The 26,167-nt window shown below is 40.3% G+C and overlaps 1 protein-coding gene across 1 annotated transcript in view; it reads left to right on the forward strand.

The window, feature by feature from the left end:
• TAF4B (TATA-box binding protein associated factor 4b) overlaps positions 1-26,167 on the forward strand; it is a 72,573-nt gene that overhangs the window by 34,157 nt on the left and 12,249 nt on the right. Inside the window, exons 10-14 of the mRNA XM_053964166.1 lie at positions 3,715-3,884; positions 6,594-6,724; positions 11,117-11,242; positions 12,202-12,258; positions 24,659-24,778. Of these exons, the coding sequence (XP_053820141.1) occupies positions 3,715-3,884; positions 6,594-6,724; positions 11,117-11,242; positions 12,202-12,258; positions 24,659-24,778 (604 nt within the window). The remainder of the gene's footprint in view (positions 1-3,714; positions 3,885-6,593; positions 6,725-11,116; positions 11,243-12,201; positions 12,259-24,658; positions 24,779-26,167) is intronic.

Below are 26,167 nucleotides of genomic sequence, written 5' to 3' on the forward strand. Positions count from 1 at the left end.
TTTCCTCTATTCACTGCTATAATCAAACTTCCTTACCTGTGATCAATCAACTGCTGATCATGTGTGAGGCAGAGAGAGTTACCATAGCCTGTTTCCAGGTTGTGTGATGAAATTGGTTACAAGGACAGAGTGTGCCTTGTAATTGATGTGATTATACATGTGGCTCTAACGAGAGTGCTCTTACTGTGCACTCTCCTTGCAGTGTGTCATCCAGCCTGACTCCCTCTGCCATTGTGTGACTAGGCTAGCTTAGGATTTGAGGACATTCTACTCACTAAGCTGTACTTAATTAGCTGTAATTTGACTTTGTCTACTCTTTAACACGCTGGTTTAGGTTGCCCAAGATAAGCAGTAGAAAGAGTGGTGATTTCTTGCCCCCCCCCAAGCAAACAAACAGGAAAAAAACCAACAAAACACAAAGCATTCCAACCTTCTAGATGTTGTTTCAGCTAAGCATGGACATTGCACCATAGCATGTCAAGAAATAGTCTGTTTTTAAAAAATCAAGATTTTTGTAAACTGATCTACACATTTCTGTAAAGTATATGCTAGAGCACTCTGGAAAAAAATAAATTGCATATTTAATCTTCAAATATTCATTTTGAATTTATTCTCTTTAATAGAGTTGTTCTCCAAAGCACATGCTACTTTCTGGCTTGGCTGGAATTGTTCTGGCCTGGGTAGTTGTCAGGGAAGGTGCACAGAGGTTTGGGTTCAGTGTGTCTTTCTGGTTTTCCCTTTGACTCTTGGATAAAATGGAGTAAAGATAAGGGGATTCAGGAGACTCGTGCGGTCGCCAGACACCAGAGGGTGCCACAGACTCACTTTTCAGGCAGCAGGCAACTTCATAGATGTGAGGTGTGTCTGCATTGCTTGGGCTTCTTTTGCAGTGAATATCCAGTAGAAATGTCGAACCTGACTTTGTGCGGTGTATCGCTCAGAACTCCTGAGTTCTGCTTTCTGCCTTGTCCTAGTAAGCTTAAATCACTGGAGGCTTATAACAGCTGGGTGAGTTTTTCCTGTTCATTTCTGAGTGTGACATGATCAAATATAAAGAGCATTAAAGGAAGTGGTGCAGAAAAGGGGCTTTATGGAGGGATTGCTGAAAGTGAAAGCAAGTCAATATCCATAGAAACACCTTCGTGTACGCACTAATATTTTAAATTTATCACCTTAGTGGAATGATTTCTACAGCTTACTCAAAGTACAGGATACCTTACTTTAAATGACTGACGTTTGTTTGAACAAAGAAAGAAGAATAGTAAAAAGTATGAACTTACCATAGCTTCTGAAACTTTCATTAATCTTTAGTGAGCACTTTTTCTAAGGAATATAGTGGTAATTTCTTTGGGTTAAGTGAAATAAGTGCAACAGGGTTTTCATATATTTAATCAAAGCTTGACTTATGCAAACTTACGTCTCACAGTGGAAAAGTTAGAATTGGTACTGAACAACAGTACAGGTAGAGATGTCTGCTTGCATATAAACTCTTGTATGCTTGTATGCAGTAGAGAGACTGTGTGCATGGAAATAATCAAGAAAATAGTAACCTGGTAAAGGCAGGTTATAAAGAAATGAAACTTCTCTATGTAGAAAAATGGATAGAAGTTTATCTGTTCTTTGCTTGAGTGTTTTCAGTATGTGGCCAGATTAAAAGCAAAAAATGATTTCCTGAAACTGCATGCTATACAGTTGTACTTGGGATGCAAGCATCCTCCCTGGGGTTCCATAAACAGTTCCACTGGAGTAACAGTTCCACAGGTTCCAGCACCGATAGCTTCTGATGTGTGTTCCTGGTGCTGGTTGTGCTGATTTTGTCAGCAGATCTGTGGCAGTTGCTGTGCTTCAGTGGGATTCTTGTCTCTGCCATCAGCAAAGACTTCTCTGTAGTGGTCACTAAGAAGAGGGAACTGGAATGTACTTGTGAAGATCAGTTAGCACTCAATTATCATCCCATGAAGATTCATTGACACGCTTGTTGAAAGTTCAGAGTCTCTGTTAGGCTGATAGAGCCTGAGTATACACTTGAAGCTGCTCAGCTGCTGGTTGAGAAGGGGTAGGAGGAGGGAAGCTATTCTGGCACTGTTGGCTTCAGCTTTAAATTGTAGCTGTGGACATCTAACTGTTCTGACAGTCCTGGGATTTAATGCTTTTCTTAGCATGATGGATTTGGGGCACAAGCCTGGTTGGGAAGCTATTGTGTCTAGTTAGACCTAAAGAGCTGGAGCTGTTTTGAGAATCTACTGAGTCTCCTTTTCCCTGAACACACACACATAGGAGCTGCTAGCAATGAGGGCACATGAATGGAAGGAGGGGTAGAAGAAGGCTGGACTCAAGGCTGAACTCCTTTTCTGGCTTGGTCTCTCACTGGAAGTTTGCAAAAGAATTGTGCCATAAAAGTATACTGAAACCCAAAGGAGAAAATGCATCTATAGTTTTAAGAAAAATATCCTAACATTTTCTTGTGTCTTTTGAGTATTGCTTAACCTCAGCCCCAAATCATGTTCTAATAACTTTAGCTTCTGCCTCCAGTCAGTCAAAGGATAGCCTCCAAGAAATATCATTTCATCTTAGAACGACAAATTTCTGGCTAACCCCTTGTTCAAGAGTTATTGAGGCCACACAGTGTTTTCTGAAGGTGAACTTTATCAAACCTTGGTAGAGAATAGTTTTCAAGAGGGGGCTTGTTTTCTGTGCTTTCCAAATAAAAAGACGTTCAGATTGAGTGATTTTACTTATCTGTCCTAATACTATGGATGTCTGTTTTGGATTGATCCTAAATCCCTGAAAGCCACCATTAGGGCCTTTGTCACATTGTGAAGTAAAAATGCTTTCTCTTGATGGTCTGAACTCATTTCATAAAAGCTTGGATTGTTTCACTGTCAAAGTAGTGCAAAAAGTTTTTCCATGTAAGATTCATTCAGTATTTTAACTTAAATGATTTCTAAAACAAAAACATTAGGCTGAAGCACACTGGCTACTATAGCTAGTCTGGGTGATGTTCACCGTAATTGAGTTTTTATTTTGAACATGTAGTCCAAAGCTGCTACATGAGAATCCAGCTAATGGTGTTACCAGCTAGAGCTCTGGCATGGTGCTTCAGAAGCTGTGGTATCTTCCCTGCTATATACACAAGTATGGTAGGACTGATTCAAAGTACAAGGTCTGGACTGGTTTTAGTAAATAATCAAGGAGTGTTTGTATCCTGTGTTTTAAGGGAACTCGCTATAGAAAACTGATGATCATGTCTGTGCTAATAAGCCTGTGTTTTAAGCCTCAGTTTGCATGATATACATCTTGGTTAGAAAATGGGTTGTTTATAGTCCAGTAAGTCAACATTCAACTTCATTCCACACTTGGTTCTACCTGGTGAATTAGTTTTCGAACAAATTTCAGGCTGCAAGAGTGGTGGTGCAGGGTTAGGGGTTGTGGGAACTTTTAATCTAGGTTTAACTCAGTCCTAGGTTTCCAAGCTGGCTCAAAATTTCAGTTTCATATAAAGGATTTGCATGTCTAGCAACTGAGGCATTAGCCAAATTAATGTTTCAGAGGCAACTTGCAGAAGTGTGAGAGCTTTTAGGAGCTCCCTATCCACGCCCACACTGAACATCTGTTGTATACAGGATATGTTAATGTAGCTGCTTGTTGATAGATGAGACTTTTTCTGTGTGTCTATTCTGAACAAAGCATAAATGTTGGTCTCCTCTTTTGTAGAGATGAAGATGACCTAAATGATGTGACTTCTATGGCTGGGGTTAATCTCAGCGAGGAGAATGCCTGCATTTTGGCAACAAACTCTGAGCTCATTGGCACAGTGATTCACTCTTGCGCAGATGAACCATTTCTGTCTTTGGAAGCTCTTCAGAGTAAGATCTTGAACATAGGTGAGAACAAAGCACACATAGCAGACATGTATGGATGTAGTGTTTCCTTGCCTCTTTCATCAGCCAGCCTCCAGTCTTTGAAGAAGGACTTGGAAGTGTTATGATCTACCATCTCAGTTCATCTCATGGGTTTCTACCAAACAATACGGAATTTTCACTTCCCCTTCTAGGAAGCAGCTGTCCTTTAAGGTTTTCTTTACATGGAAACTGTATGAAGCACAACCAGAAAAAAGAAATTGATGCCACTTTAACATGTGAGACGTGAGCAACTTTCTTACTCTTAAACCTAATGCAACACTTAACAACCATAAAGGTGCTAGTGTCAAAACACTTAAATGTGCTTTTCTGTCTCAGCAGCTTCTAACTTGGTGCATTACACTGACTTCCCTAACAGTTTTTGCATTCCTGAGCCTGTTCAGGAATATGTACTCTATGGACTAAGATTAGGAAGAAGTTTCAAACTTCAGATACACACAGAGCAGAGCTTTGTTTATGACTCCCTCCATGGAAAAAAGACATGTTGAAGTAGTTTGTATGTATAATGAATAATACTGTGGAATGTACACTGAATGCCTGTGTTACAGGAAGTTTCTAGTGTAGATATAATTTCAACTGTTACCTTTTGAGCAAAAATAATAAGTGTTGCTTAGCAATGTTGTATTATGTCAGAGCAAGGAGCACACAGTTGTGTAGCAGCACGCTGGCTGGTCCCACTGCTGTCGACCCCAAACTCAATGCATGTTGCTCCTTGCTCATGCCCTCTGCTTGGTACTTGCTGTACTGGAGCACCGAGTTTTACACCTGAGCATCCAGGAAAGCCTGAATGTGCAGGCACAATTCTGTCACAGTGGCTTAACCACATGTTCACAAAGTCTTTCTGTTTCTACACACAACTGGTTCTTAGTCCAGAGTGAGCAGCTAGCCTGTGACAAGCTCATAACCTGCAAGTGCTACCTGTGACCTTGGTGCTCCTGCCTCGGTCAGCCAGATGTGTCATCTCAAGCTGTATGGGGCATAGCAAATGCTGTGTTACTAGTGGCAAAGGGAAAACGCACATCAGACCTGGTGCCTAGAAGATGTTCTCAAAGTTCAGTAGAAGATTAATCAGTCATTCGTGGGAAGTGGGTATAAGGAAAAACAAAGACCTCTGCAAAAACAGAGAGAGTATTTCTAGAATAATTTGCTGGTTGTGGGTGTAAAGACAAAGTATTGAAAGATAGAAAATAGAAGCCTGGCTATTTCATAGCTAGAATGGTAGTTACTCCAAATTAATAATAGTAATAATAATAATAGCAATGCCAGTAATTAATGTCATAAATTATAAGTGCTTGTTTGCAAGGAAAGGAATGCTGCCTGAAGAGCAATTCAGAAAGTTAACATGTCTGCTTTTGAACTGAGCCATCTTTGGATTAAGAAATCTGCATGTGCATGTGTGTAGGGAGGTCTTGAGGTTTGGGGGGATTTTATTTTGTCTTTAAGTTGGTGTTTCAGTAATCTGATGGTGTAGTGAGAAGCTGCAGAAGTATTGAAAGGTACTTGAGCTAAATGAGCTTTGCAGTCAGTTAAGTTACAGGCCAGTGCTTACTGATCAAACAGGGTTGATCAGGGTTGATTGCATCTGGGACAACATTCTAGGTTCTCCTTGCCTTGTGAGATTGTCATTCATTTTCAGTTATAGTAGTGAAAGCAAATGAAATAGGTGATTAGTTTTTTTACAGTGTGCTGTTTATCCATTCTTAACACTTCACTTGGCAGTAAATACTGAAATGGGTTTTGAAGGCGTGCTGTATATTGCATCATAAAGTATTACAGCTGCCGTAAATGCAGCATAGGGCAAGGAAAAGTGCTTCTGACAGGTACAACGTATGAGGCATGTGGAACTGCTGCCTGCCGTGCCTACCAGGGAAAAGCCGCTGCCGCCCAGGTGTCTCGACGGAGCTGTGCAGAGTGATGGATGGTGTCAGCCGCAGGAAGGCTCCTCCGTCGGCAGCCTGCAGCCGCGGGAAGGTCGCAGAGGTGACGCCCAGCTCTGGGTGCAGGGCCAGCACAGCCTTGCCTGGAGCTGTCGCCAGCCTCGGTCGCAGCTGCTGAGGCGCAGCGATTCGGCGGCAGCCCGAGAGGAAAGGTTGAAGGTGATGGCAGGATGACCCCGGCTGGACGGGAATCCGCGCTGTCCAAGCGGCTGCTGTGGCTCGGTTGGGTCTGTCTGCCCCGTGTCGGTCGGTCAAGGCAGTTTGGAGGGTCTCGTGTGCCTGGAGTGCGCTGCAAAACCATTGCTGCTCGTCAAATAAATGTCATGAGTTGTTAACAAGCACGGTGTCAAGCAGGGCAAAATGTAATTCTGTATTTTTTTAATTACTGGAATTAACAGAATATGGCACTAATTTCTACAGCTACTGCTTCTCCCCCTCCCTGAACATGAAGCTTGATTTGTGTTCTTATTAACTTTGTCCTATAAATGACCTTGCAAGGAGAGTGGTTCTGGAGGCTAAGTGAAACAATGTCTATATTTTCTGAAGCTCCAGGCTAAGTTTTATTAATGTAATGTCTAAGATCTTTGAAGTTGTGACTTTACCAGGAAAATCATAATCTCCAAACCTTTATTCATAATGGGTATGACTTCCAGGGGGAACAGAATACCTGCTGTGCTAATTATTTCAATTATCAGCTACTACTAAAACACGTAATGGATTTTCTCTGCTTCCACAGGTAAAAGGCATGACATTATGGAACTTAACTCTGATGTTGTGAACTTGATCTCCCACGCTACACAGGAGAGATTACGAGGACTCCTAGAAAAACTAACTGTAATTGCTCAGCACAGAGTATCAACCCACAAGGTAAAGGAAATCATTAGCAAGTTTTGCACAAAGTTTTCCTGCTTTGCAGCCTTGAAGGTAAACCTCTTCCAAGTGTGGGCACATTACAGGCAACATCTGTGTTCTCAGTAGCTACCAAAGGCTGGTTTTAGTTGTGTCTAGCCCAGCATATAACTGTTCCATTTGATTTGTTGGACAAGTGCTCTTAAAAACTGCATAAGACTAAATGCATGTGTTTCTTCTCTTCCATAGCAGTGGTGGCTGTTATACAAAGTCTCTTTAATGGTAAATGGAAAGCTAATTTTGAATGCTCTTGATGGTGGGTTGATTTAGGGTCTTGTGTTTTCCTTATGCCTATACTGTTGGTGGAATTGCAGTCAGTATTGGCTCAGTAAAAAGCCTTGGGAAACTGAATTGATTATTTTACTTTTAGAAAATGCTCCATGAAGGCAGAGGCCCTTTTCATCTTAAGATTTTTTTTGCTTTATTCAATATAAAGTATATTGTGTCCCACTGAGCTAGTATCCCTTAAGATGCTTGTGTGGTGCAAATGGGAAGTGATCATTTACTAGCCAAACCAGCTCTTTCTTTTTTTCTTTTGTCATTCAATAGCAAGATACTAATCTTTACTTACAGTGTGAAGCTGTTTTAGAAAAAAAAGAAGTGAGAAGCAAATGTATCTGTCAACTCTTAGTTTCCTGTTTGTTCAGGTTGAGTTTTTTTCAAGAAATTTATACTTAATGAAATTTAACAAGAGCAACCAACTGATGGAATAAGAGTTATTTTTGTACTGAACACTTTTTATAGGCTTTTCAGCACTGGAGCAGCAATAGTAAAGAGGAGCAACTATCTGGAAACTTCTGAGTATTTATGGTGTTTTCTGGAGCAGTAAGAGTATTCTGTTCCTTGCCAGAAGAAGATGTTATAGAAAAGAAAATCAATATAGAACAGGCACAGAGTTTTGTATGAAAAGACTTCAGAAATCTGCACTTGTTGTATGTTGTTTTCTCCGAAGTGGGAGGTACAATTGAGCTTGTGAGCAAAAGTGAGGAGGAAGCTGAAGTCCGGAGTAACCAGTAGGACATGGTGTCTTGCAGACAACAAGAGCAGAAGGAAATGGTTTTGGACAGTAGGCTGGATAGGGCTAGTTTCCTTCTCATTGAACTAAAGCAATAGAAAACCAGGTTTTTGTCTGATTGAATTGCCAGAAGCAATGATAAGATTATAAGATTGCAATAAGCTGGCTTTCTTTTCCTCTTTTCTCAAAAGCAAAACAAACAAAAAATCAAAAGTAAGGGGCACAGTAATCTTAGAGGCACAGATACCCTCTTTTGTTAGGAAGATGGTATTACGTGACAGAGGAGTGTCCTACAGGATTACCTCTGTGAGCAATGTTATTGTGAGGGATGCTGACAGGCTTTTAGAAGAGAGGCTTAAGTTCAAGAAGAGAACACTGCAGGATGCTGGAGTCCCATTATGTATTAATATAGGTATTTATACAGCCCTGTATTCCATCTGCCCTGGTGCTTACTCCCTGTTCTCTTTTCCCTCATGGCTTTTGATTGGTACCCCTACACAATGTGGGCTACATCTATGTCAGATAAATTCCCAGAGTCTTTCCGGGAGGGTTGGGTGGTTGCTCCATAAGGGGCTTTGTACTGGTCTATCTTCATTACAAAAATACAGTAATAGGGGTAGTTATGGTGAAACCAAAGTAATTATTGTTAGGGTAGGAGTTGGTGTAAAAAGGCCAGTAATTGATGGGATCATAGTCAGGAAACTCCTCTTCCTAGTCTGCTCAGCTCATGCCTAGCAGCTTTCATCTCATAGAAAGCCCTTCAGAGAGAGTGAATTGGCAGGGTAAAAGCTTCATGCTATGCCATCATGTAGACTTGTCAACTGTAGTCCTTTTTTTGTTAAATTTAAGAAATTATAATTGGAAGTCACTGACATAATTGGGATAAAGCTATGATGGTGGTCTCTTTCAGATGCCTTTCAGATGTTTGGGAGCTGCTCTCTGTGATGGAGCTCTTGTTGCAAAGACTCTTGTATAGAGTCTTTGGAAGACCATAAAGGGAAAGGATTTTTATGTAGATTCATCCCAGCATGAAAGAGCTGCCATGCTCCTGTGGTTGCAGCCCCTGAGCTCATGGCTCCAAGAGGCATGGTGTGGTGCTGAGCTATAAGTGATGCTCCATGAAAACATTTTCCTCTCATGCAGTAGCACTGAAATGCCACAACACTAAACTGCATTATCTGTAGGGCCATGGGATATGGGTGATAATGCTTCATCATAACAGCACTGGCTACAAGTCATGAATAGGCATACGATGTGATGTTTTCTGTCTCAGCAATTCCCTGCTAAATGACCACAGAGAAATTCATTGAGTAGGACAAAATATAACTGCAGGTGTTCCTCTTCTAAAAATTCCTGAAATAAGCTATCTTAAAACAGGTGATGAGCTGAAATACTGTTGTGGATGCACCTATTTCTTGTCCCATATAAGCTCATGGTAGTGCATCGGGGAGCTTCTGCTTGAGACTTACATTGCTGATTGGTATAGGGACATGGATTTGTCTTAAAATGTGTAAATATCTGGCTATTTCAAAGCGAAACACTTCTAAACTTTGGAAAAAATAATCTTCTGGTACTACAGCTTTCTTCTTTGTCCTTTTAAAAGGATTGTGGCATGGTGGTGGATTATAATAAACTGCTGCTTCAAAACAAGTTGTACTGATGTACTAAGAGTGACTCAGAAATAGCTTATGCTTTGTGGGGAGCAGTTAAAAAAGACTTGAGCAGTGACAGAAGTGGAGGGGAAAAGGTTTGTTGGACTTTTTTTGCAGAGCCACAGACGCTGCTTGAGAAAGTCTCTGGTTGCAGCATATGACGTGTTTGGAGCCACACATGGCAATATGTGACAATGAGGTGGCTCATTGAAAATGATCAAACGTAATACCAGAAAAGGGATTGATTTCATGCTCTGACTCAGTTGTGAAAATTCAGATCAGAAGACAACAGTGCTCCACAAAAAAACTTTTACTTTCCTTCCATCTTTTCATAGTGCACAACTGTGTGCGAGAAGAAGAGTCTGAGTATAGTATCCATAAAAACTAAAAACTGAGTAACTGAAGTCATGGATAGTCCATATACTTAGCATATAACCTTGCCTAAAATACAGCCGTAAAATATCCTGTGCTTCTTTTAGAATAGTTGTATGTCAGAATTGTTTCATTACAATGTGAGACTGGTGTAAGACAGAATGAAGAGTCACTGGAAGTACATAGTGGTTTTGGCTGATAAATGCTTCAGGATAAATTTCTCAGGGAAAAAAAAAAAAAGTTCACAAAGTAACAGAGAAAAAAGACAGCTGCAGGACGTGCACTAAAAAGTTATACAAACAGGTGGCACAGACATGCCTCATCTAGAACGGGCTCCTTGTCTTGTGTTGCCTAATTGCCATCTGGCCAACGCATGGCTCAAGAAGTCTGTCTGTGGAAGAGCACAATAGTAAAACCAATGCCAGTTGACCATGTTTTGGATCTTTCCTTTCTCTGCCTTTCTGAGCTAAAGTAAATGTCAACTCAGGCTTTCCTGTGGGGGCAAAAATAGAACGTAAAATAAACTACTGATTGTTATTCTAGAGACCAAAAGGACCTCAGTCCGGTTTCAATGCCTGTGTGTCCAGTGATTGTTGGACTAAAACTAATCATTAGTATTCACCGTCCCAGCTTTGTACAGGTGGCTGGACCACATGACTTCCCTAGATTACCTTTCAACATAAGCTATCCTGGTACTTGAAAGATTCACTGAGGCAAAAATATGTATTCTTAAAGCTATAATAAACCATATATAATAGATTTCACCTTCTTCACCCCTAAGATTCATTGTAACTGATTCTAGACCGTCCCTCCAATACATAAATCATCTTTTTGGAAATACCAGGTGATGCTTGTTTCAACTTCTGCATTAAATGGCTGAAACTAGAACACAAAGCACTAGAAACTTAAAATGTCAAATTCTAATTTTCTTTTTCTTCAAAGGAAAAAAGATATTGTGCCCTGCTGCTTTATAAATCCTTTTTCTTTTCCTGACATGTTTACTGGATATTAAGTTGGTGGTTTAGAACAAAATTTCTTTAGTCTTTAGTCTAAGGTTAGGGAAGACTTCTATTAATATAGTCAGTCTAGACTGGATGTTGTTAATGTCACTTGTTCAATAACCTCTTACTAGTCACAGTCACCTGGAAACATACTTCAGTGGAGAGGAGATGTGTAAATGACTACCTATCACCTAAAGTCTTTATAAAACAGCCCTCACTTTTCAGCCTTCAAAAATACTGTTGTTCTTCTCAGATTGTTCCCATTAGGTTTATCAGCTCCTGGTTGTCTATAACAAAGTTGTTTTTTCAGGGAAGTGATAAGTACATTGTATGTAGTGACACCAGAGCACAACTGAGATTTCTTGAGAAGCTCGATCACCTAGAAAAGCAGAGAAAAGATGAAGAGGAACGTGAAATGTTGCTTCGAGCAGCCAAGGTAAGACTCTAGGTTTCCAAGGAAGTAGTCCAGTCCTCTAGATTGGTGAGCATCTTCAGGTTTCTCCTACTTGTGCTTTAAATATAATAACCATTAATTCTGTCACTGAAAATCTATAATGTTTAGGACAACTGAGGCTATACAAAAAAGGAACCTCTTTAAATTTCTTAAAAAGTCTACAAGAGTTCTTTGAAATGTGTGGTGGGGTGAACTATTCTTTTGAGATTATTTCTACTGGTCAAAGTGAAGTAAAAATCTATAAATGTCCTTCTTGTATCTCTTTTTGCCTCTGAAATGGAAGCCTGGTGAGATCCACCACCTTTGCAGGTGTATTTGTTTCCTGTAGTCAAGTTCCGAGGGCTAGCCTTGGAGCTGGTACCACAGCATCCACGAACCTCTGGTGGAGCTGTTGCTAGTACAGAATAAGTTTCTTCTCTCTTCTTTCCCCTCAGGAAGAGGAGGGAAAAAAAGAAAAACTGCAACAGTAGATGTTGCTTCATCAGCTGTGACTCGACCATCTTCTGTTGATTCTTTTCTTTTGGTTTTGTTTCAGGCTGAATTCTGGAGCCACTTGGGTGGAAGCCTAATCTAGAGTTGAAGGAACAGTGTTGTGCTTGCATGAATAGAACTCCTTTCTTTCCTATACTTCCTGTCCTTTTTAAGTGTCTGCTGCTGACATGAACAACATCATGCCTAGACTGGACCTGACTGACAGTGTTAGCATCATTTTCAGCTTAATCTTGCCTCTGGCTAGAGCAGAGGCAGCCGGCCCAGATGAGGAGGGGTGTGCACGTATGTGCACGGAGGGGGATGGAAGCCAGTCTGGATTGAGGCATTCACCCCTGGAGCTAAGTCTTTCAATCACCAGAGAAAACTGTCATTTATTAAATATTTAACAGATAGGATGGTGTTTGGACGCCAGTAATTTCTATTCAGTCTTTTTCTTCTTTCTTTGGTAGAGCCGTTCCAATAAAGAAGATCCAGAGCAACTGCGGTTAAAGCAGAAAGCGAAAGAGGTAGGAGTTTCCAGTTACCATGCTTGCCTTTGTGTGTTGAGAGAAGGTTGGCAGCCCTGTCCTGGCAATTAGGTCAGGGTTTATTTTGCTGCTGCATACCATTTGCAGAGGCCTTGGGGAAGGACAGGAACTGCCACAGGCAAGGGCAGTGCTTCAAATGAGGTCAATGAATTATGAGCTCTCTTTTTTTAACATTTTATTTTTGCAGTTTCAGTCCTGTCTCGAAACAGTCCTTTGTAAACTGCAGCAGTACACTTGGTAGGAATATAATGTGGGATTAGAAGGAAAAAAAAAAAAAAGAAACTTTGAGATTTAGCATCTGGGACTGTACAATAGGCTACATTTTTCCAGGGTAATTGTTCGTTTTGTAAATCTGATACTGCTTATAATTCTTTGGCTGGGAGGCGGTACTGGGATTTAGTTTTAAATGGAAAACGCCTCTGGCTTTTAATTTTCTGGGCCCAGCAGTTTTCTGTTCTGGAATGGAGCCCTTGTTTCACACAGTTCATGTTTAGCTGCAGGGGTTTTAGTTTATAGCTTAGACTGGTTAAGCTTTTACTCCCAGAGGCCTCTGCATAGCAACTGTAGAAATCAACAAATAAGTTCATTTATGTCTGCAGCCTCCTCTCAGTAGCTGACTTTTTACATTTCCCAATATCCATTTCCTGACTTTTCTAGCCTGGGAGAAAAAAGCTCCACTAATTGGAGCTTATTTTAATTGAGCCTTAATATTGGATCTCACTGGAGTTGCCCCCAGAGCTACTGGGAACAGAATGAAATGAAAGTACCTAAGGTTGAAGATGTGTGTGCGTGTGTATGTGTGTGTGAAATTTTTCACTTGACCTACAGATTCTTGTCCCTGCTGAATAAATCATCAAGCCTGTTCACATTTCTGATTAAGGATCTGACAGCAGACGATAATAAAGACAATTGAGGTGTGAGACGTGTGATACCGAGCTGAAGAAATTGGTTTCTATAGTTACTTGAGTGATTTCATGCAATTTTTAAGGATCTTTGTGCTAAATGAGAGTGATTTTCTGAGCAACCTTTTTCCTTAACTGTGCCTCTTGAACTATGAAATTTGTTGTTGCTTAACATTGCTGCACTTGGCTCCTAGGTGCCAGCAGCAGCAGGTTATTTATGAATGCTTTAAAGGCCCTTATTGTTTGGATTAATGTAGGAGCCCAGGCAAAACAAATGGAAATCCAGTAAAATAGTATTTGAATCAATGCTCTGGATTTGCACCACAGTAGATGAAATTGGTAAAATGAGAAGGAAGGAACTTGCTTTACTATCTATCTTTTAATTCTTTGTTTCAGTTTACATCTCTTTCTTCATTGCTAAAATCTGTGAGTACAAAGGTGCCCTAAAGCCCTTCCTAGTTTGCCTCTAGTGCCACCAGGATCAACAATCAGTGGGTGATGCTAATCTGTCTTGTTTTGTAGGTGACTTTACCTCTGCATCATCTGATCATTTCTAGATGTACTTTCTTTTAATAAAGACTGCAAAGTAATTCATTAATGCAGCTTCTTTTTTTCTTGTTTTCTGAACAATAATGTATCCAAAATAATTAAAAGTATTCTGTGGTTTACATATTTAGAACACAAAGAAGGTTAGATTAGATTCACTGATATTTTTCATGAGATCTCTTTTAAAAAGTGGCATGATGGTGTACAAAAAAGGAGCCAAGAGAGCAGAGAAGGCATATAAGTTTATTGCTTGGTATTCTAATATGTCTTGAGTTCCCCTCCTTCAGTGCATCTCATCTTGTGCCAGACTAACACAACCTGCATCACTCTTTGTCCTGTGTGTTTCTCCATGCCGTGCTGCTCCCAGAGTGACAGTCTCCAACTGCTCCACCAAAAGTGGAGGAGGCAGATGTGCCTCTTGGGGCAACACAGATCTTTGTGTTGGTATTTACTTGCCCTCTGTCCTGCTGCTTTGTTCTCCAGAGAATGAGGCAGCCAGAAGCTTCTCCAAGCTTCACATGGAGAATGGGGGCGCCCACCTTCTGTGCCAGTGGTGCTTTTTCATCTCAGACCATCTCAAGGTTGAGTGGAAATGAGAGCAAATGCAGCTGGGAAAAATTAGCACTTTATTGACAGTTTGAGAGAAAACTGATCAGCACACATTTGCTTTGAAAAAATGCAAGCATGAATAGGACTGGAATAAGAGCAAAATAAAAGTCAACAAGACTAAAACTGGTAACACAGAAGCATGGTGTACAGTGGGATGAAGGCTTGGAATGGCTTACCCTTGTCTGTCTGTCTTGTCATGTTGTGGTTATAGTCTGCTCCTAAGGAACCAAACTTGGAAACTTTGATACCTCTGTCAGCTGGAATCAGATCCTTTCCAGGTCACTGCAGTCGAGTATCTGCTGGAAAGCCTGATCTGATTGTCTGCTTATAGTTCTTTAAGAATTAATATGGACCTGCCTTCTTCAAAGCTGTCTTTTGTATGTTGATGGTGACTCCCTGGGAGAAGGAAGAGGGTGTGGAGTAATGGCACTGTAGTATGTTCTAAAACAAAGTTTCCCAAAATGCAGGGTGTACATCCTGACAATGAATACTTATAAATCCAGGATGTGCTGTCATCCAGTAGCTGGAAGCAACATCTTAACATTGCTGGAAGTACATCCAGAGACTCTGCAGTGGATTCTTTTATCCAAAAGGCTATATATAATTGCTGTGACCTTTTCATCCCTTTTTGCATGACTTACTGCCTCAAACTTCCCCTATGCTAAGTCATTTACTTTCCTATATTCTTAATCTATGTAGCTTGCCATGAATTAAGTCTGTATTTATTTCCGTCTTTCACCTGTTTCAGCAGATTTTAATACCTATGGAAAGTGCACATTCCTTCTGAGACAGCTGCAAGGCTTGCCCCAAGCTGCTGCTTTGTGCACTCAAGAATTTTGTCCTTGCTCTCCTCACGGACCAGCTCTTTGTGCAGTGGCGTTCCTGCAGTCTGGGTAAATTACCCCTGTTTTTCATTCTGCTTTATCTGCCTCTTCAAGCTGAGAAGATGCAGTCCTCTCATTGTCCATGATGTTTGCACTATTAAACCGTGACTTTTTTTAGGTGGTTTCTGCTATTTTCTGTTCTACTTTCCACAATGCTTCCAGTTACAAAGAAAATGCTCAGTCAATGTGATTCTTGCTGCTGTATTTATAGTTTATCTGTGGCTTCTTCCCCTTTCCTGAAATGAGCTTTCCTAAATTGAGTAGGTGTAGGATACTGTCAAATGTGCAAGCCAGCCATATTAACAGTTCATCGCAGAAGACCTGTAAAAATGTCAGTATTAAACAGTGTGTAGTGTAATTCTAAATATAAACTCTGATCCCTTAGAATCATTTAGATTGGAAAAGACCTCTAAGATCATTGAGCCCAGCTTTTAGCCCAGCACTGCCAAGTCTTGGGCCATCACTAAACCATGTTCCAAACTGCCACATCTAAATATTTTTTAGATCCCTCCAAGGATGGTGACTCATCTACTTCCTAGGACAGCCTGTTCAAATGCTTGACAACCCTTTTGGGTGAAGGAATTTTTCCCAATTTCTTTGTACTTCTGTCCATCCTCTTCAAAAGTGAGTGTGCTTTTGTACTACAGCTTCAGGAAGCTTAGGGCTGAGCCTAGGCAAACCTTTCTGAATGTACCTGGGCAAGATACCTGCTTGGGGTTGAGCAGGTGAGGAGGTATTTTACTGGGAACATCTTTGCTTATTTCCATAGCAGCCACCTTTATCCCTGCTCTTACCTTGTGTCACCTTGCGGCGTCCGTCAGCACATAAAGGGGAGCAGATACATCTTGGGCTAGAGGAGGAGTGTGTGAAGCAAGCACCTGATGGACAGCAGATTTGCCCGCCCCATTCTTTGCTCTCTCAGCAGCTCTGTTCACTTGGGACTGCACAGATCTTCCCACTCCCTTGTTGCTGCCTGCTTGACGCACTTGTGCATTTTTTGACACAGATACAAGATGGCAGTAGATGAGATGCTGAGAAAATTCAGTACCTTTAGTATCAATTGACTGGGAGGAAATTGGCAAACCCTAGGGTTTTTGTAGAGACAAAACAACCCCTATAAAAACATCAAACAAAGAGCCAGCATAATTCCAGTGCATTCTTGGTCTTAAATAGTAATGACTGAATTTCAGTTGTTCTGTAGTATCTTTTCAACAATTACCATCTTTTTTTCCTGTTTCATAAAACCTTCTAACTCCTTATTTCCTCTCACACTCTCAGGTAACAAGCTACTATAACTTGATTCTTTGCTGCTTGCCCTACCACCTCCAACTCACATTTTTAAGCTGTTTGTTTTCTTTTTCTTCTTGTGCTGCTTCTCTATCTAGTCTTCTGGACCCAGTGGTTCAAATTATTTAAGACTACTCTTGTGGCAGGGCAGTAGTTAACCATAACCTCTCAAAAAAGCAAGGCTGCTGCAAACAAAACAAGACCTCATTGTTATCAATTGGCTTTTTTATGAGCCTTCAGTGGCAGCCTAAGAGCTTCTGCTTAATTACTTGATTTATATTATCTTTATTGTTCTGTTGTGTTTCTTACCTGCTTCTGCATGTTTTGGAAAAAAAAAAAGACAAACCATGATAATCAAAGAGACATAAATTTTATTAGCTGCAATGTAGCCTTACAAATTACCAAGGGCATTCATCAGAGATTTGGTGTGTTACAAGTCTTGTAGAAAGTCAAGAATAGAAATTCCACGACGTGTTAGATTATTGGGCGAGCTATAAAGCAAACCAAATGGCTGTTTGTGACACTCATACTGGTGTTTTGAAGGAAAGTAAGAAAAGAGCAGCTGAGACACTGCATCTAATACCCTAAAACCATCTGCCTGAAAGATGGTAACAACTATCTTTAGTGAAGAACAGCTCCCACACAAAACTCCATTAAGCATGTTCTTGGATTTACAAAATAGCCTTTTCTCAGTTTGTCTGAGAGACAGAGAATGAACACACAACTGGTTGTAAGTATGGCCTTGGATTAGAAATTTGCTAACAGAGGAAACTTTAGGGCTGAAAGTACAAAAAGAAAATGATAATGAAGATCCAGAGAGTTGTGTGCCAAGAAGAGTTGGGTGGACTGTATGATGAGATGGACAAACCTGCCTGCTGATGGTCATTGAACAGTCTTGTCCTAAGTGATAGCATCTGAAACAAAACCTGTGGAATACGTTGCATTGGTGTGGGGTGCTGTGGTCTGTTTCTTGTCCTTGCAGCAAAATTAGCCTAAGCAGTGTCTGAAAGCACACAGAGAACTTGATGCTGGATGCCAGATGCCCAAGAACTTCCCTGGGCCTCCAAGTAAAGCAAGCTGATGGGACTGCACAGGAGAAATCATGTTCCAAGTGTCCTAGAAAACACAGAAATGTATCAATAATGGTTAAGCAAACAAACAAACAAAAAAAAAACTGGTAAAAAGAAATACACACTCCAACACATTGGAAATCCTTACCAAGAGTGGGCAAAATAAGGGATCAGGAAATTACTGTGCCCTGGATTTTTTCCTCATGTGGAGTTAATTATATATTAGGAAATACCCACTAAGAATACCAAATTTTTCCCCTTCTCCTATGTGTAGATTACTTCATGGGTATCCTGGAAAAAGGTTCTGTTGTTCTTCAGAACATTTAATTGCACCCTTTTAGACAGTTTAGACCCTTTTAGTCTTGGGGCACACAGCCATGGTAGGGCCTGTTCTGCCAGTGAAGCAGGTATGTGGGATATTGACCTGAAAGAAATCTACAGTACTACATACAGCTCTATTATAAGTCAGGGCTGCATTTCAAACCAGTGCATGCTATTCTGCCTTTCTGCTGTTAAATCTAAATTACAACAGAGGGAAAAGTCAGTGGAAACTAATTGTATGGCTAATTAAAACAGTTTAAAAAGAAGCAATTGCAAGAAGAGAAATTGCATTATAGGCAAGAGGAGAGGATGGTAAATGTTTAAATATGCAGCCTCCAAGTATCAGTTTTCCTCAGAGAATGTCCCCCATATGAGAAGTCTTCTATTCAGCCGCGTTCAACCTGTAGGGCAGAAAATTTTGTATAGGAAAGGTAGAGGCTGGAGGCAGTAATGCTCATTGAGCTTTATGACAACCAGTGTGAGAGGCTTGGGATTGAAAGCAGATTTTAACGTTTATTTTTCATTTTCTTCTCAAGTTCCTTAAAATGCTTAAAGGGGATGTGAAAAAAATTGCAGTTCTTTCTTCCAAAGACAATGAAGAGAGAAGTGACTGAGAGCAGTAGACAACTTTCAAAGCACTAAACAGAGGATCTACTGAAACCCAGTGAAACCTTGCTTGAAAAAAACTGGTCAAAAAGAGATACAAAAAAGAGAAAAGTCATTTCAGTGGAATAAGTGGACCCACTAAAATGTAACCTTAGTGTTTAATTCTTTAAAAATACACAGTAAAGGGCAATAAAAGGCTCAGATAGGTCCTGAAGTTTCTCTTTCACAGATGCAAGCTAAAAAAGGTAGACATTGAAATTTGGTTTCAGTTTCTTCTACTGACTTGACTTTTACTATTTGTAAATTTATTGTTTAGTTTCTTCATTAAGGAAGCTGATAGGATTGGGAGCTTCTGACTCTTTTGTATGCCTATATTCCTTTCTTGCCCCACCCCCCGCAAGTCTTATAAAAATTCTTGTTCATCTGCTTTAGTGCTTTTATTACTCCTGATGTACTTATTGCTAGATAGCACACATAACCCTTAGGCATACATTAAGTTGTCTTCAGCCTTCCCTGGTTTCCTTTCCTGCCAGTTCTTCTGTTAGTTTAAATATTTATTTAATCTGTCCTGTACTCTATCTGCCTGTAATGTCATATGTCGAGACATCCCCACTTTTTACTTAATATGAAACCCAGTATCTTGCACATGTACTTTTAAGTCTTTCTCTTATATTAATTATAACCAAGTCCAGAATTGTGGTGTTCAGCTACATCTGTCTTGCCAGCATTTTTTCTGAGCTCATTTACATCCATGGGGCTCTATTTATTTGTTATTGTATTGCCAAGACAATTTTTTGGCTTTTTTTTTTTTTTCCCCAGGCATAAGTTCCTAGCGTTCAGATGAAGAGAGATTTCTTTTCTCTGCTCCTCAGATTTGTTTCCTAGTACTTTGTATACTGAAGTGCCTGCAGAAGCAGACAGTGGTATGAATTTCTCATGCCAGCACGATGTTGACATGTCATCTGCTGGACAAGAGCCGCCCGTCTGGCTTTCCTTTAACCTCAGTCCTGTTACTGCTCTGTGAGCCCTGGCTAAGACAGGTGATCTCCTAACTACCTGTTGAAAAACCTTCCCTGGTAAAACTGTTTTTTGAGGATCTAGAGAGCAAATGTTTCAAGCACTTTGTCCTCTATGAAAGCTTGTATCAAATACCTGAATCCTGTCCTGGGTACTTTGTGACCAGACATGACGAGTTTAATTTACTCTTTTTCCAGGATGAACTTGTGTTCAGCTAGATAACACTCTTTTTTTCCACACCTTTGATAATACAGCCACCCTCTGCTGTACATATCATGGATTAGCTGCTGTGAATTAGCTGACTTTATTTGTAGCAGTGTATACTTTTCATCATTTATGTTTAAGGGATTCTTTCTCTTCAGGGAAAGCCTCGAGATTTGCATAACTTGCATTATTGAGGCTCTGATAAGGCAGGCAACCACATAATCATGTACTTCATAACCAAAAGAGTTTAAAACCAATCTGCAGTATTGCTTTAAGTAAAAGTTTCAGCATCTCATAGCTGAAGTACTTCTTGTCTTCTTATACAACTTAAAATTTATTTTTTAATATTAAAGTGCCTCAAAAATGTCGTTGGTGTAACAGGAAAAATAGATTTTGCGTATTTTCTGAAATGTGGTGTATGAGACGTGAGAGAGTTTCTCTGAGCGGGAAAAAAATACTTTTCTCAGAGGATTGAGTGAAGAACAGAGAGGTCAATTTTAAAACCTTTCATTTTGTGTGATTACAGCCATGCTGCAAATGCCATTTCACTATAAGGAAGGACTTTAAAACGTACCTTATTTCCTGATTTCTGCTGCAGGTCAGATTAACTAAAATGGTTATTGTGTCACCCTAGAGATTCCGGCTTGCTGGAAGACCAGACTTTAAACCCTATTTTTATTATTAAAAAGGCCAGCAGCAACAAAGACTATTTTACAAGTTCTGAGACGTTTTCATAGCAATTTGATCTTTATACACAGGTTCTTAGAACTCTTTGTACTGCAATTCTTAGCATATGTGAAATCGGAAAGGGGAGGACGGAAGCATGAACATTCATTTGCCACTTGCCTGTAACCCATCCCCCCTTAATGCCCTTCCTGGGGAATGAATTTTGAATAGGGCATGTGTTGGGTTCTTGTGTTGTGATGGAAGAGCAGCATCTTTCAGTACATGAAGTAGGTCAAGTTGAGGGGCAGCCTGCTAGTTTGGGGGTCCAATGTATGGTGCAGCTCCCCCCTGCTCCTGTGGAATTACCATCACACACTTCAGTCTTCAAGGAAGATCAGTCTGTTGTCAAGATGAGTATGATGGTGTGATTTCATCTGGGTGTGACAGTTCTCTTTGTATCCTATCATACTCAAAGACACCAGTGATAATGAAACTGACCTCTAGAAGGGAAGCCATGCAGCTTCTCTATGTTACATTTTAACAAAGTGTATATGCTACTTTTAATATAGTAGTATGTTTTATACTACTATACTTTTAGTATAGTGGTGTATATTTTAATAAAGTGTATATATCTACCACTTTTATTGCCCCTTATGCAGTGATCTTTCTTCCCTAACTTACATGCTACAAAACTAACCATTAAAGAAAGATTTGACTCCACATAGTCACCTCTTGCTTTTTCTTAATCTTGTTTAGGAAAATCTGGCAGTAGTTAGCCAGCCAGTATCCTCAGGTATCCCTTGACATTATCTGCCTGTCTTCTCCTTATCCTGTGCTTTTTACTGTTCACACAATGTTTAGACATTTAATCTGCAATTTTTAATGGAACAAAACTTGATGAAAAGATGATTTTGCTGGCTTCAGCAGGGTAATTTGGATGCCTGCCCATATCACTTAATGGGGATCTGTTGAGTCCATTATAGAAATTGAGTGTTTAAATTCATTTGTCTTAATTATGTTCTCAGAAAAATCCCCGAGATGTGTAGAATGCAACAAGATTATGATTTTTTTCTTCTTCTGCTCCAAACCCCTGGTGAGATTCTTTATGATTTGAAAAATCCTTTGACTAGGTAGGAGGTGCAAAATGTATTGGAGAGAGCAGATGTTGGTAATGACATGTGATTCCAGCATCATCTTGGGAACTGCCTGGTCAAAGATGCATCAGTTCTGTTTCTAGAAAGCACATCTTTTTTATATAGTCTCCCAAGTGTCATCCTCTCCTTTGTAACCTCTGCCAGCACTGCTCTCCAGCAGCATTGCTCCCTCCTGCAGTGTGTCTGTGCCAGCAGCACACTTGGTCCGCTAGAATTCTATGGGGTAAATGGTGATGGTGCCAGTCCTCAACCAGAGCAGCATTCTGATGCTCCACCATGAGAGCCTTAACTTGCCCAGTCCCCTCTACCTCATGCTGATGCTGACCCAAAGCCTGCTTGGTATTTAATTCATAGCTCTGCCTTTGATCCTCACACTTGACCATGGCTGCCCATCAGCAGCAGCTGTAAAAAGGGGAGAGGGGCTTATTTCAATGTTGCTTCAAGCCAGAGGTGTTCAGCAGCCACACGTTTTTGACAAGTCTTAACTGCAGTAAAGCTAGTTGATGTGTGTTTTGTAGGGTTGAGAGGGAATGGGGATATGTTTTCCAGTGGTTTCCAGGGATGGAAGCCCACAGTTAGACTAATAAAGGCTTTTGGTTTGTTTTGCTTTGTCTCAAGTTTAATAATTTTAAAAGTCGTTTTACTTTGAGTGTAATGGTTCCTAAACTAAAGCAAATAATCTTTCCCCTTCTGTTTTTCTTTTTCACTGGAGCCTTTAGGAATTTAATCTTTCCCCAGAGGGGTGCTGTGTCCATGGCATGTTGCAATGCCCCTTCTCATGGCAAGAAGACTGTGGTGTACATGTGACCATCATGATGACTGAACTACACTGCTAGCAGGAAGGAGTGCTTTACTCCTGCAGGGATGCTCCATAGCTGCTTGTAAGGATGGGTGGCTCCAGGTGTTGGAGTCCTGGGCAGCTGAGGCTGGAAGTGAGCACCTGCCTCTGCCAAAAAATCTTAGCATTTTATTGCTGAGATTTAACACTTATTCTAAGCATTTTATTGCTCCTGCTTAAATCTTTCACAGTTTGTGAAGTTTCAAAATTTCTTTTAATTTATTTTCACTTTCCCCCATCTCTGATTGGCTGGAGTGTGTTACTGAATATAAAGATATGATATTTAATCTATATGTGAGATTAAAGGAAAATTTATCTTAAAACATTTTATGCTAGTAGACAATTGCAAAATACTAGTAGTTTGAATGTTCATAGTCTGTAAAGTATTCTTGAAAGCAGTCGTGTATATTTGGATAAAAACAAGCTGACTGAATTGAGCAAATTTTGATAAATAAGGTTTTAATTGTGTACACTGCGCACAAAAGCAAGAATAGTGTGTGTGGAAAGTGAATGATGGTATCTAGCTTTGAAGAAGTACTACTGTGTGAAGAAGTACTACTACAATAAAAGCCTCCTTAGGGTGATCAAAGATGTGCTGTTTTCAAAACTGAAATGTACAAACCCCCCAAAAACTCTATTCTCAACATATTTGTTAAAATCTTGCTTTCCCTGATTTCTGCTGAAAAACCTTGAGCAGTTTGAGTCTTCCAGGGAACACTGTCCTTTTTGGAATCTTGACCTGAAATACTGTTTTTATTTAAATAGCCTTGTTGCTGCAGTACCTGATGTGAAGCTGCTACCATCACTGAAGTCTACTTATATGATGTAAACTGAGGCTTGTAACAACACTCCCCCAGAAACCACAGAAACCACCCAGCCAAAAGCTGTCTCCCCCAAAACACTCCCCCTGAACCCCAAAGTATTTCTTGGTTGTGGATTCATCTCTATTTAAGTGGTAGCAAGCAGGAGACTTACACCATGTAGGGACTGCAAGCTCAGTTGTTATCAGCTGCTCTTCTCCTCTCCAGGTGGGATCTTTGAGAGCTGAAAAGCAAGCAAAATCATAGAGTGTTGCAGGCTTGGTAAGCAAGATATCTGTATTGACTGGGTGAGGAAGTCCAGGGAATTCATTGGGTATATGATGGGGAGGGAAAGAGATTTGGATGCTTTCCTACCCATGGTATGGTTGTACTTCAGTTTTCTTAAGATGTGCACACACATCCATGCAGAGAATCCCCATCTGAACAAACTTCTAAGTCCTGAGTATGGGGAGGATGTGGGCTACAGAGCTATACTAGTTGACCATCCCAGGGTTGACATCACCCAGAGGTTTATGTTTCGAAAGTCTTCCTTCTCCATCCTCCATCCTTGCTCCAAGTTGGACAGCTGGTGGATCTGGAAGCAGTGTGGTTGTATTAGCAAGGTGGCTGATCTAAGACAGTAAGTCTGTCAGCAGACTTGACTGGGTTGAGCTCCAGAGCAGCTGGCATCGATAATCATTGAATAGAATGTGTCTCAAAATACAAGAATAAAACTTCTCTTTTTTTCTTTTTTTTCTTTTTTTTTTTAATTTTAATCCTCTAGATAGAAAACTATGGTTTTCTATCCCATCCCAAGTTTACCTAACCCAGATGAAGGTTGTTTCTAATGATTTCTTAGTGTTCAACAGTTTGGGAGGTGAGTGAAAATAAACATGCACTGTATCTCTACCTTGCTTCAGATGTTCCTCAACATGCACGTATGTACTGGGAAAAGAAAGAATAGTAGTCAACTAGCAGCATCCTGTTAAATTGGGTAGTACAGTGTTTCACAAAGGCAATATTAAGTGCTGAGTTCAGGTAATAAAAGAAATTGAGTATCTTTCTTGTGCAGTCAGGAATTGAGATTTTGAAATAAGAATAAAACCGGGTCACATAACCTGGTAACTTCAATTTTTAATACTAATCCAGCTTCATAAACCAGTTCAGACCAAGATTTTCTGTTAATCAGAAACAACAAACCTTATGGGGTAAGGAAGCAGCTGCAATGCTTGTGTTAAGGTTGCATTGATACCACAGTGTGGTCTCCATAAAAGGTGTTACTTTAACAGTGCTGTCCATAGGGCTTCAAGCATGACCGAGTACTGGAATTTGTCAAAAATGACCAGAAAGAGGGGAAAGATGCTGTGAAAGACATTGTTTCTGGAGGAGCTACAGAGCCATCTGAAACAGCTCTAAAAAGAACCTTTAGCATAATGTGTATCATAATTAATGTAGATGTTTTCTTTTTAAATTAGATGCAACAGTTGGAATTAGCACAGATGCAACAAAGAGAAGCCAACCTCACAGCTTTGGCAGCCATTGGACCAAGGAAGAAAAGACCATTGGATTCATCAAACGTTGGATCTGGGCTCGAGGTACAGATGTGGCTTGCAATGACTTGCATGTTGTTACATCTTCATCCTGAATTACATTTACCTTTCCCTGTAGGAAGAAGTGCAAATTCTTTAACACAAAATGGTTTGTTGTGTTCTGTAAGACGCCTAGTTTGTGTGTTAGGTGCTTGAAAGGATTGTTTCTGGTAAATTTGATGGGAATGTGTAATTGTGTGTTAAAGGAAAGACTGTGCATAAGAGCACTGTGTGTAAAGGACTAAATGAAATAATGACTCAGAGAAATTCCCATCTATAGTGGAAGGTAACCAAGTTGTGGTGGCCTTCCACAGTGGATAATTGTCATGGCCCCTCAGATGAGCTCACAGTTCCTGGTTTGGATGGCTTTTGAAATGGCTCTTGATTTAACATTTGACTGAGCACATTTATCCATGCACAATGCATAGGGATTCTTCTCAAATATTCTGTGAGTTCACCTTGGCTAGGTTCTCCCAAAAAGCAGTAAGTAAGTCAGTAAAGCTAGACCATTCACTTCCTGCAATGAGCCAGATCATCTTCTATGGCTCATGTTGAATACTGAAAGTGCTTTTAACAAACCTTTTCTGAGCACATCTCTCAATATGCCGAAGAGTAACTGTTCCCAATACCTGGGAAGCTTTTGTGGCTGCAGAAGTCCTGAGGAGACTGACAGCCTACTTCTGTTAGAGGTCATCATCTTTGCTGGAGATGGGAGAAATTGGTGTTACAGCCAGTTTTGCCCCACTATCGTGAAGCCTCGATATTGCTCAAGTGAAAGGCTGGTTGGCCTGACATAATCACAATGATCAGGAACCTGGAAAGTAACTCTTGTGTGGAGGCAGTGGTGGTAAAGTTGTCCTTTCTGATGAACCTTCAGTCTTTTTCATTCTTGTTGTCTGGGAAGTTTAAATAGATGGTAGGATTGAAAATACTCTGTCATTTTAGCATAGCAGAGTCTAGGAGGGCCTTGTCCTCAGTTATTTGCGTTGTAACTGAGACAGTGGTGGCAACTGTCCTGTAGTTTTTCTTCATCTGGACTGTGACAAGAGGCCTCACTAAGCAGGTGAGATAGAGTTACTTCAGTGAATTTTTAACTTATTTTTTCCCTGACATGGATACAGAATTAGGTCTTTGAATACTCCCTGTTAACCACAAGTGAAGGGAAGCAATCTTTCTAAACAAGCTGCAGAAAGCAGCATTCACAGCTTTTGAGCAGCTTTTCTTCTCTTCTTTGAAGTTTTTAAATGCACTTTCACATGAAGCTAAATGTATGTGGTTTTTTTTTTTTTTTTTAATACCACTGGAAAAACTTGAAAAAATCAGTCTAGCAGAAGAACAGTTTTCCCCATCCTTTTCTCGTCTTCCCCCAAGCTTCTATCGGGTAACTATTCCTGT

This window comes from Vidua chalybeata, chromosome 1 (genome assembly GCF_026979565.1).
Source record: "Vidua chalybeata isolate OUT-0048 chromosome 1, bVidCha1 merged haplotype, whole genome shotgun sequence".
NCBI classification, from domain to species: Eukaryota; Metazoa; Chordata; class Aves; order Passeriformes; family Viduidae; genus Vidua; species Vidua chalybeata.